Source organism: Merops nubicus, unplaced genomic scaffold (assembly GCF_000691845.1).
Source record: "Merops nubicus isolate BGI_N331 unplaced genomic scaffold, ASM69184v1 scaffold45356, whole genome shotgun sequence".
Lineage (NCBI taxonomy): Eukaryota > Metazoa > Chordata > Aves > Coraciiformes > Meropidae > Merops > Merops nubicus.
This window is the reverse complement of record NW_008615192.1, coordinates 1-12,386: the sequence shown is the minus strand read 5'-3', so window position 1 is coordinate 12,386 and position 12,386 is coordinate 1. Positions and strand designations below refer to the sequence as shown.

The window sequence follows — 12,386 nt, the reverse complement described above, 5'->3', positions numbered from 1 at the left end:
GGCCCCGAGCCCCCTGTCAGCTCCGGCCCCGGTTTCGGCCCGAGAACCGGACCCTGCTGTGGGCCTCCCCGCCGCTCGAGGGCCGGCGGAGCCGAGTCCTTGGCGAGGGAGCGGTTGCCCTGGGCTGAGGGCTCGCGGGGTTCCTGGGAGGGACTGAACCCGAACCGTCCCGCGCTGGGGGGCTCACAGAAACCAACCCCTGAGCCTTCTGGGTTTGGAAAGAAGCCTTTTGGTTTCTTTTTTCTATTTGAAGCTCTCACAGGGCTAAACTGAAAGGGTAGACGTACCTACCTGCAGTTTGCTGGTCACTTAACCGTCCTTCTGCTTTATCTTGGTGATATGCCGAGAAGTAAATGCTAAAATTCGTGCAAGGTAGGCAGAACCTTATTTAGAATGTTACGCTTAAAATTGTCTTCTGTTAAATATATTCTCATTGTTAGTATTCAGGGCAAGGGTTGTGTAAAAAGCAGGTTTTTTTCATTGGGGCTATATGGGGCTTTTTTAGAAGCATTTTTTCTTGCTCTCTGAATATATATTACTTTTATTCCAATAAATCAGGCTTAAGAGAACATGCAGAATTTCCTAGCTCTCTATTAACTTGCTTAGAAACCTAAGCAGCCAAATTTTGTTTGACTTCCAAACAGGTATGCACAGCAACAGCCTTGATTTCTGAACAGAGAATGGTGGGTTGTTAACCCCAAAGCTGTTTTAGTGATCCACACTGGAATATAGGAGTAAGCTGTTGTCGCCTTTTGGTGAAGGTATCATGGTGCTTCTCCCAATTCCAGTCTGTCAGCCCCTAGCGAACAGAATCTGTGGTATGACATCGCCCTGAGTACGAGGTTAAAATAACGTGACCGCTAGCCAAGTGAGGGGGATTTCAAGGATATCTTGGCTGTAGGTATCCCAGTTTTTCCCTGGCCGGCAGCTCGCTTTGGAGACCAGCCAAGGGAGTGTTGGAACCTGCCAAAGGAATTGCCACTGATTTTGCCCTTGGCAGCAGGAAAATCGGGCGGTGAACAAGAAGATCTTTGAAGATTCTCAACCCTGTCAGCTGAGAAGGTAGACTGGGGAAAGAGGACTCTGTTTTTACAAGTCCTTTTTTCAGTGTTTTAGGAAGACTTTTTTCCTCTTAACTTGAAGGTGCTGTACTTTCTGGGTTTGGCTTGTACAGCAGCCAGCTTTTTCCCTTGATAGCTGTGTGCCATATCCAGACTTTTCAGTTTTACAGGGATATTAATAACTCAAAATATATTTTGCTGGTTGCAGGCTCCAGCTCTTAACCTCATTTTATTCAAAGACATGTCGTTGATTGCTTCTTAATGTGACAGTTGGGTGCCTTTCCTTAAAACCTCCTTTTGGGGAAAAGAGGTTTAAATGTTTAGTTTAGAAGTTTATATATGTTTAAATAATGAAGCTGTTAAAATAATTTAAAAATAAATCTAAACAAATCTTAACGTGGAGGAATAATAGTACATAATCTGTGTTGCCATGACTTAGCATTTTTGGGTCAGTAACAGTAAGAAAATGTCAGCCTTCAGGGGAGTGTAACTTGGCACTGAAGTCATCTTTATTACAGTATCGTATAGCTGAAAAGAAAGCAGATTTCTTGAGAGAAGAGTGAAATCTGGACCTTTTTGCACATTGCCAGTTGAGAAGGCCTCAAATTCTTGCTGCCATTTCTTCCTTGCTTACTAGAAGTGAAAATGAAACCATTGTTTTACTCGGTGCTGCACGTTTTGTTTTACACAGTTTTATACGTTGGGCTTGTGCCACTGAGCAGATATTTCTTTGTAACTTCACGCTGAAGTATGTTGCCCACTGTGTGCATGGGAAATAGCTTTTATAAAATGGTGTTTAAATAGAAGACAGATGTTTTCTTGTTTGATTTTGTTTCTTTGTGTCCCTTCCTGCAATTTTTTTGCATTTAGAGCTGAGAGGCAAAATGGTCCATGCCGAAGCATTTTCGCGCCCCCTGAGCCGGAATGAAGTGGTGGGATTAATATTTCGTTTAACCATATTTGGTGCTGTGACATATTTTACCATTAAATGGATGGTTGATGCCATTGATCCAACCAGAAAACAAAAAGTAGAAGCTCAGAAGCAGGTAGGATTTTCTTCATGAATATTTCTGTGATGTGTTGCTTTGTTCATTACCACTCGTACAGAGAAATGTGCTAACTGAAAACAGGATTTGCAATAGCAAACAAAAGAATGGACAAAACCATATGGAATAGTAAAAAGGAAGTAGAATTAGTTTTTAGTAAATCTCAGGATCGAGGCTATTAATTGTTTTCAGTGCTTACATCTTATAACAAGTTAGCTTCTAGCTTGAAGTGATGGAAAAACTGATGAACTGGAGCATGACCTTGCCTCCAGTTATCTGCAAGTGTGTGGTCCCAGTGCCGTTCCTGCTTCTGACAACTATACTAAGCAGCAGTCGTGTTAAATACTGCTCTCATCAGCCTCTTGGTTGCTTTTTTAAACCTTGAGCAGAAATAACTTAATTCTCTGCTGTTTTTGGCAGCCGAATGGCAGAGGCAGGGACCGTAGTTATGCATGACAGAGGAGTGCTGCTGTCCAAATGCCTTTTTGAGAATAGCTTGCATTTTGTCACTCTCTTTCAGTTTTCCTCCCACCTCCAGTCACAGTCAAAATGCCCTGGAAAGGGGAGGACAAGGTGAAAAGCCTCTTTCCTTATGCTGCACTAGAATGATTCAGGGGGGGTTAATGCTCTGAGGAAAGATTTAGGTGTGTTTCAGAACCAAAAGTTAAATATTTCCTTTGGAAAGTATTGAGGGAATGTTGCAACTTCTTTTTTTTGTTGTTTTCTAGCTGGCACAAATTTCACAGTTTCAAACAGCAGTTTTGAGCAACCTAATTCTTTTTTACTGAAATCTCTAGTTAAAAAATTGGCCCTGCTTTAAAAATCAGCCCTCAAAATTGGTGCTAGTGCCAGCATGCCAGACTTAACCACAAATTTGGGTACAGAGAGAAACTCAATTTGGGAAGCATGTTGATACAACAAAGGACTTTTCCTTTCAATTTGGGCAAAAGAAAACATTGAATATGTAGGAAAAGTCATTGGATTTCTGTGAATTCTCTTTTTTTTTTTTTTCCTTAAAAGTATATTGATCTCTCCTTGATACAATCCTGTGGAGGTTTTGGGGGCTTGTGCTTTTTATGATAGCAGAGTTATGTCTCCCTATTAAAACATGTATATTATTTGCAGGGTTGTGAATGAAGATAATTAAGCGCGTGAAAGAAATTTAGCGTTCTAACTAATAACAAGTTTCCCAGATTTTCATCTGAATCCTGTACAAAGTTTGTAAGGATTTGTGGGCTGATTTTTGAAGTGCATGTCACAAAGTTGTATCAGCTTTGGAAACTCCTATAGACATTGTGGAAGTGATTTTGTACTGAGGTTACCAGTGCATCTGCAACTCTGTTCTGAACAGCAAGCTGTGTTTTAATGTTTATTTTGGTTGCTTTTCAGGTCGTAATGTATGACTTGTGGATTTGGGGCTGGGAGGGCTGCTATGACACTTTGTTGATGGGAACTGAGACATATGACTTAGTTTCACTCAAGTGACAACAAATCATTAGGAAATAGCAGAACTTTCTACTTCAGAAAGATTTAACCTCTGTTTAGATGTGACTCATGGAGAAGCTTTTCAGACTCCAAAGAGCAGTTCTTTTAAAACTAATTTTGGAATTAAGTGTTCGGTTTCTTCCACTGATTTTCCTGGCGTTTTATTTCCTCAGGCTGAAAAACTAATGAAGCAAATTGGAGTGAAAAATGTCAAGCTTACTGAGTATGAAATGAGTATTGCTGCACACCTCGTAGACCCACTTAGCATGCATGTAAGAAACTGTTTTCTGTGTTACCCTGATGAAAGCACTTCAGACATGGAAGGTCTTAACTTTGGATTGTGTTATTTGTCTCATATCTCTCTATGGAAATACAAAATATTTCATTAATTTAAACCTAAAATTCCATCCTTGAGAGCAGTGTTTTTTTAATCACTTGCCTTATTTATTTTTGAGGCCTTGTGCTGCTTTTAGGCTTGTCCATGTTTTTTCTTGGCGGGGACTGGTGATTTCTAACACTGTTTCTCTGTGTTAGGTAACCTGGAGCGATATTGCAGGCTTAGATGATGTTATAACAGATTTGAAAGACACTGTCATCTTGCCCATCAAGAAGAAATATTTGTTTGAGAATTCCAGGCTTTTACAGCCACCAAAAGGTAGGAGGAGATATTATGGATTTTATATGTTGATATTAGAAGTTAAAAAAGAGCTTGCAATTACCCAGAAAGTGAAGAGGAAGTGGGTTGCCCGTCCAAAGTGCAACCATTAGGAGTGATGCCAGGGAAAACCAGCAGGTTTTTCCTCTGCCCTTGCTGTGAAATCAAGTTCTAATGAATAATGAAGCAACAATTTCGTTTCAGTTATTGATATTACTTTTTGGTGTGCTAATCCTGCACTTTTAGCCATCTAAATTCTCAGTTGTTTTTAATTCTTATACCCCATCTTGTCCTTTGGCAGGGTGAGCTGGAACTCTGCTGTGCAGTTTTGTACATTTGGTTAAAATCTTTGCAGTGTAGAGAAACCAAAGTCATAAACACGAGACATCAGTGTAAGTCAATCTTGCAGCCTCTCTCTGTTCTGGAAATTCCAATCATTCAAAGAGACAGAGGTCCCATTTTTTTTTTTCTGGAGATATCTTGATTTTCTCTGGAGTTGAGTTGAACAGTGTTGAGGCAGTAAGGAAACCAACGGGTGACAAATTGACTTTCCAACAGTAAACCAGAAGTTGGACTCTGCTGGAATGCTTACAGCCATATTTGCTCTGTTACTGCAAATAAGCAGAATTTGAACCTAAAATGTTGGACAAAATGCCAAAGTTTACCTTTCCTGGTCCCTGGAATACCGTCTTCTGAAAACTCTTGCTTATTACCTGTATCTGTGACCATCTCAGTCTTGTGTCCTAAGTGATGGAAAATGAAGTACTTCTGTGACTGGCTTGGTTTTTCCTGGCTCCTTTCTGTTTAAGTCACAAATTGAAACTGTCTAGAAAATTACTTGAATGTCATGTTCTAATAAGCTGAAGGAAAAAATTATTTTTGAGTTTAGCTTTTTAAAGGAGACTTTCCATATAGGGCAGTCTCCCTACTTTTATTGCACTGTGTGTTAATAGGAAGTTGTTGTTTCAGAGTAATTATGTTTGTGGTCATTAGTCACAGAACCAGAAAAATAGACCCTACTAATTCTCTGTTGTTTCAGGGTTGACTTAATGCTTTTTCTTTAAATTGTTTTCTTTACATTCATGTTAGCAAAACACTATTGTGAATTCTTTCACTATGACAAGTTTAAAAATGAGATGTCACTTAGTTGTGGGCAATTTGTTGAAAATGTTTGTGGGCTCCTTTTTTTATTATCTTTTTTTTTCCTCCCCCCTGTTTTTATTAGCAAGTCTAAAAGTGGCTGTAAAAGAGGCCTGTCAAACGCTTACAGGAAGGAAACAGGGATTTAGTTTTACGTAACCTCCATAGTCACAGTGACAAACCAGTCATCTTTCAGTCAAATGTCTCCCTTCAGTTTCACCATGCCTGTTCTTCGATATTCTTAGCTTTAGTTTTATAATGTCTTCAATAACTCTGGCTTGACGCAACACTCGGTAACTTGGTTTCTTGCCCTTTAAAGCTGGGCTAAGGTGCAGGCCTGGACACTGAGGTGTGTGGTACTAAAGCGTGTTCTCTGCGTGGGGAGCAGGGAGCAGTAACTCGGCTGCTTTTCCAGGGGTCCTTCTCTACGGCCCGCCCGGCTGCGGCAAAACGCTGATCGCCAAGGCCACGGCCAAGGAGGCCGGCTGCCGATTCATCAACCTCCAGCCTTCGACGCTGACCGACAAGTGGTACGGAGAGTCCCAGAAGCTGGCTGCTGCCGTCTTCTCCCTGGCCATAAAGCTCCAACCGTCCATCATTTTTATCGACGAAATAGGTAAATAAATAATCGATCGGTGTTTTGGTAAGCAGCTGAGCAGAGTGACATTAAACTGGGGGTTCAGGTTGATGGGTGATTGATCTGCTGCCATCTTTTCCTTGGAAAGAGCGATAATGGCACAAGGTAATATGAATAGTATTGTAAAGTAATGGTGGCAGGTGAGGAAATAGAGTGTTTTCCTACTTCCTATTATTGGAGGAAATTAGTGGTAGAACAAGTTGCTGTTCATTTTTGGCTGGGCTACAGTGGATCAGGAGGAAAGCTTTTCTTCTGTCAAGGGAATTACTTATGCAGGAAGCCCGTCACCAAATACACCTCAATGCTTCTGCTGTGAGGACATGTAACGGAAAATAAAATAGGGGTTTAGGAGAGCTCAGGAGTAATAGTTTAGTAAGGGTGGAGAAGTGGGAGGGGAAGCTCAGCTAGGGAGACAGCAACAGCGCTGGTTGTTCAGGGCATTTGGACTTGTCACGATAGTCCCTGTGAACTTGAGCAGTTCAGTTCCAGCTGCTTGTTGTCTCTTGGAGCCAGTTGTGCACTTTGCAGAAACAGCCTGACGAGGATTTTACTCTTTCTCCATCTTAGGCTTGTGACTTAAGATGCATTTTGTCCTTTAGTACAGGTGTGAAAAATGTTGTGTTTTTCTAGCTATGGGAAATCCCTTAGGCAGCCACTAACAGAGTTAGAGCTCTGCCCAACAAAGTGGGTAGCCTGCTTCACAGCAGTCCTGCAGCTCCCTGTTCTCCTGTGCTTTGGTGTCTTCTAGCTTGCCAGAGTCTGAGTGCTTCAATCTCTGCATGAGAAATTAAGGTGAAATTTAAACTTTCTGTAAAGTCAGGAAAGTGAGAGTTTGGAGCATGAGGTTTGGAACAAGTCTCTTGTGATAGGCACATAGTTGTGTAAAGTAATTTAAAAGATGTGCTTAAAAATGTGGAGAGGTTTCACTTTCCTGTTCTTCACTGCAAGAAATAATTTTCATTTGTCAACAAACTTTATTAAAAATATAAGGTAGAGAATAGCAGAAATCTGCCCATAAGAAATGGACCAGCATAGTGGCAGGACTGAAAGTAAACTGCCTTTCTGAATCCTCTAACACAGATTCCTTCTTACGAAGTCGATCCAGTTCTGACCATGAAGCTACAGCCATGATGAAAGCTCAGTTCATGAGCCTGTGGGACGGGCTGGACACCGACTACAACTGCCAAGTAAGCACCAAGGGTGGTGAGGAAAGTAACGTGGTTCTTGTGCATGGAGCCATTTGGGAAGAGCAGCAGATTACACGTGGGAATAATTGCCAAAAGAGTTTCTTTACCTGTCAGTGTTAGGGATTACCAGTGTATTATGGGAATGAGGTGAGTTCTATTAATAGGTCATTTTTCTTCTTGAGAAAATGGTTTTGTAGGTATTTTGGTTTTAGCAAAGAGGTGTTATTTTCAGAAGCATCTTAAGTCTCAGTAATACAGCTGTATAGTTTGAGCTGCCAAAATTGGGAATTTTAAAACTGTTCTAAAAATCATTTTGTCAATAATATTTTCTTCAGGTGAAGTGAATCTTTGATTTCAGGAACAGCTTTGAAAGATCTGAGTATTCATCCCAGTTGCAGGTTGGTTGGTTGGTCTCCAGAAAAGCATTAGGCTAGTGTTAGACAAGCACTAGACTCTGGAGTTCTGAAAGGGTGGAGAAATTTATGTTATCAAAAGACAAATTCTGTTAAATGGAGCCATGCTTCCATCCTGTTATTCCTACATTTCTGTTCCCCTCCCATAATCTCAACAGAATAATTTATATTTTGGAGTGGGAAAAAAAATAGAAAAGCTGCTGGTGCTGTAAAAGCAGACAAAAAACATTTGTGAAATAGATTACTTCAACGTAGCATAGACAAAACCCTGCCTGGTATGTTCCTGAACTGTCACCTGGAACAATCTTTTTAAGGCCTTTAAAAAGTATGTTTATTCTCAAATTCTAAAATTTTCAGCCTTTTTAGTCTGTTGGTTTTTTGTTTGTTTGTGAGTAGCTTCCTGACCTCTCTGACCTCCATTAGTTCTCTGTAAAATCTGCTTTTCCCTCTCTTTCAAGCTTGCACTGAAGATTTTTTTTTTTTAGTTGATTTTTTGTTTTTAATGATTAGAACGCAGTGATACATACACTGAAGAGCTCTAAAGCAGAGTGTTTGCTTACCATGACTAAGAGGCCAGTGGTATGAACACTTAACTGGGAGCTAATATGATCTTGCAAGCACATATTTCTTCCAGCATTTGACTATATTATCTCTTTTTCATGATACACAGACAACTTCTTGGAGCAAGTCAAACTGCAGTAAGATAATGTGTGGTCTTGCCCATCCCTCTGGTTCAGCATAACAATTAACTCTTGTCCTTCGCCCATGTGCCTCTGCAGGGTAGGCAGCCCCTAAGGTCAACCACAATGCAGGCAGTTGGCTGGAGACACAGCAGGGGCTCCTTCAGGGTTCTGGGAGTTTTTCATTTCAGGCTCCTCACTGGGGTGTCGTTGCCATTCAGGAAGTGTTCCTTGAGCGATGGTTTTGACATTTGCATTGTCCCTTGTTTTGACAGCCAGCTCTCTGGGCTCTTCTGTTAATTACAGATGTTGACTTTGGGAGCTTTAGGTTGCTTGTCTGCTTATTGCCAAACAAATTTCCTTTGAATAAGGATTGAATTTGGCTTTTGTTACAGTAAACAAAAATTTAAAATGCTAGGAGAATCTTGTAAGTGTTGTGATTAATGTTAGTTGTTCTGTGTTGATGGCACCAGAAAAGCATGTTCAGCTTTGGGCTCAACCTGCAAAGGATATAGTCTTGAGCCTGGCAGGAACTTGGGCCACAGTGCCTGGAAAACAGAGCTGTGCTGCTGGAAGGGACAGTTCAAATCTGGCAGCCCAGTGCAGCTGCGTTTGTGCTCTCGGGGTTCCCACATTCACAAAACCTGCAGACAGAGCTGGTTTTAGGAAGGCTCCTCATCTCCAGGAGTGCAGAGGGAGCAATATGTTGGGTCCACCACTGGGCTTTGATACAGACTCTAGGGAAACACAGCATGGGCGCTGCAAGAGGCAGCTCAGACAATTGTTAGCCTGTGCTTGTGTTATCACAGAATCCCAGCATAGTGAGGGTTGGAAGGCGCCTCCGGAGATCATCTTCTCCAACCCCCCTGCTCCAGCAGGGTCACCCAGTGCAGGCTGCCCAGTATCATGCCCAGGTGGGGTTGGAATCCCTCCAGAGGAGGAGATTCCACAGCCTCTCTGGGCAGCCTGGACCTCTCACAGAAAAGAGTTTTCTTCTCATGTTCAGGTGGAAGCTCCTGGGTTCCAGGCTGTGCCCATTGCCCCTTGTCCTGTCGCTGGGCACCACTGACAAGAGCCTGGCCCCAGCCTCTTGCCCCCCCACCCTTTAGCTATTGATCAGCATTGATCAGATCCCCTCTCAGTCTTATCTTCTCCAGGCTAAACGGCCTCAGGGCTCTCAGCCTTTCCTTCTCACAGAGATGCTCCAGGCCTTTCAGCTTCCCGGTAGCCTCCTCTGGACTATCCCCAGTAGTTCCTTGTCTCTTGAACTGGGGAGCCAAGAACTGGACATACGTCACGCTTTCTAGAAGGCAGAGACTGCCAGAGCCCTGGTGAAAAATGCACCTTTGGGCTTTTTCTGTGTGGAGCAATTTGGCACCGTGTAATAAAGCCTCTAGGTGGCAGGGTGGCTCTGCTTGGGGACAACAACCCAGCCTGGCCAAGGGCTGCTGGAGCTGCCAGGGCTGGCTGCGGAACACTGACCCCAGACAAAAGACCCAGAAGCACGTCAGGAAACTGTATGGATAGGAGATTAATTTCACTGCCGTTTTTCACTTTGGTGACTGGGTATTTACAATGTACATAATTTACAATAACAAATGAGAAAACAAGGCTGATGTGAATGGGAAGTAAATTTGTTCTTAAACTAATAACTGGAACGCACTCAAATGAGGTAAATTTCTTGTATTGGGCTTGGCTGGTATGTATCTAAAGTGCTGCTGTTACAGTGCACCACTACATATAGATTCTCACTGGCTTTTAATTTTTTTTTTTAATGCTTGAAAAAAAAGTAAACAGCATTTTAATGCATGTGAAAGCTGCCAGTTTGGTCGTCCTAGTGAACTGATTGCCTTTTTTTTTAACACAGCACAAAAATGCGACATTTTTTAATACCTTATCAAAAAGTGTCCTTTCAAGTTCCTTCCAGATCACCAGGAACTAAAGAAGCATTGCCACAACTTAGAAGGAGAAGTTTCGGGTTACTGCTTAGGGTTTGAACTTTGAAATTTGGCTTGGAAGGCTTCAGACTAATGTAAAAATCTCCACCCAGAGAAGCAGAAGTCTTTGGTTACTGCATAGCATTTGAACTTTGAAACTGGGCTCAGAAGACTTCAGACTAATCTAGAAATCTCCACCCAGATGGTGCTCTGTGGCACTGATGGTCTCTTAAGCTGCCTGTTTAAATCCCATGGATGAAATCAGTACCAAGGAACCTTATGTAACTTCTTTAAATGTTGATGTTCTTGATAAAGCGTGAAAGAGTCACATGCTTGGTGTTGAAACTCCAATACGGCGATGTTTTCAAAAGCTGGCTCCAGGCTGACTAGATTTATCTGTTGGTGTGTGCAGGTAATAGTGATGGGAGCCACCAACCGTCCTCAGGATCTGGACTCTGCGATCATGAGGAGAATGCCGACCCGCTTTCACATCAACCAGCCCGTAAGTCACGCCGGCTCTGCCCAGCTGCAGGCAGCTGCCTGTCAGCCAGGAAATGCACGTCTCTGGTTTTGGGGGTTTGGGTGGTTTTGTTTTCTTTTTTAAGGAAACACTGTATAAAATCAGATTCTGATCTGATTTTAGCTTTTTAGAAGCTCATGCATAACTTGACCTTTTAAGGTGAAATTTCTCACAGAAGTCTTGATTCCTTGGGTTTTATCTGAAACGGCTCCATGTGCACTGAGACCTTCCCACCCATTTTCTTCATCTGTAAGAATGGGATGGATTAGATGCTGCGCTCTGGCAAGAGCTTAGTTTTAACTTGAAAACAGCCCCCAAAAGCACAGAAATGACTGCACACACTTGCCTGTGCGGGAGAGCAGTGCCCAGGTTGGATGGTGTCAAGGAGTAGGTGCACACTGACTGCCATTTACACCTCTTGATGCACAGCATTTAGTTCTGGAGGAGGGGCATCCGCATGCCAAAGCCTGCATTCTTCTCAGGCCCTTCCACAGCCAGGCACTGCAAGCAGGCTGGAAAACTGGTTTTATTCTGCTGATGATTAGTGCCAAACAGACACTGATTAAGATCTTTATCAGTTATGCCAGCCATCACAAGGTTACCCTTACTATATATTTTGCCATTCCCATCCTTTCCAAGGCATTTTAGTTGCCTTTAAACACTTGGTGATATCACAAGACATTTCTATAGCGATTTTTATAAAGACTTCAGTCATGGCTGTCAGCATTCCCTTCTGGCTACAAGAACACCCTTCATCATTCATTTATGTTGCAGAAATGTAGAGACAAAAGTGGAGGAGTAGAACTCTTACTGATTGTGCAAGAGACTGCTGGTGTTCCCAGACCCATCTTGTTTGATCTGGCTTTCACTCCTTGTGGGTGGGTGCTTTTCGATACCAGGCATTTCTAACTTAGCCACTGCTTTTCTGCAGTGCCCCCCATCTTAAAGTTTTCTTTGAACTAGTAAGGGACAAGGATGTGTATTTTGGTACTTTATCACCTCTTTCTAACGAGAACCGTTGTTAGAAGGGTGAATTATCCTCAAGTAACGGTGCCTCAGGGTATTACAGGGGTTGGTGTCCTCTCCCAAGGTCAGAATTACAGGAGGTGTCATTTTAGGGCACAGTCACCCTTACCCAGCTACAGTCATCTTATTTTGTGTTCTTGTCTGTGACACTTTGCCATACAACCAAGATGGGTTCCAACTTATTGAGGGCTGAGGTAATTTGTGTGCTGTGGAGTGGTGCCCAGATGGTATCGCTGCAGAGTCACTAAGGTCTTGCAGGTTTTATAATAGAGTTATAGATTAAAATGCCCGAATTGACTCCTAACAAATTACCTGGAAAGCAGAGGGAAATGGAAGAAGTATTTCTGGAGATGGAGTATCAACTGTTCAGCTGCCTGTCTATGTTTTTTTCCCTTTCTAACAATGAAATTGTATTTAGATCAAGTTTGGGTTTGGGAGGCACAAAAAAGTCACTGCTGCTTGTGTTTTACCCTGCTATTAAGGATATGCTCAGAACTTAATGGTCTCTTTCAAGAACCTCATCACGGTATGTGATTTATATCACTTACAATTCCCCAAGCATCATCTGTAGAATTACATTTGTTACTTTTTTTTTTTTT

General features: G+C 42.2%; 1 protein-coding gene across 1 annotated transcript; it reads left to right on the top strand.

Moving 5' to 3' along the window:
- Nucleotides 1–1,826: 1,826 nt before the first annotated feature.
- ATAD1 (ATPase family, AAA domain containing 1) lies at nucleotides 1,827–10,743 on the top strand (the record flags this gene model as incomplete). Its single annotated transcript, XM_008942441.1, has 6 exons — nucleotides 1,827–2,107; nucleotides 3,766–3,864; nucleotides 4,127–4,247; nucleotides 5,803–6,003; nucleotides 7,105–7,211; nucleotides 10,654–10,743. Coding segments are annotated over exons 1-6 (780 nt in total), but the record flags the coding sequence as incomplete, so codon positions are not given.
- Between the last annotated feature and the right edge of the window lie 1,643 nt (nucleotides 10,744–12,386).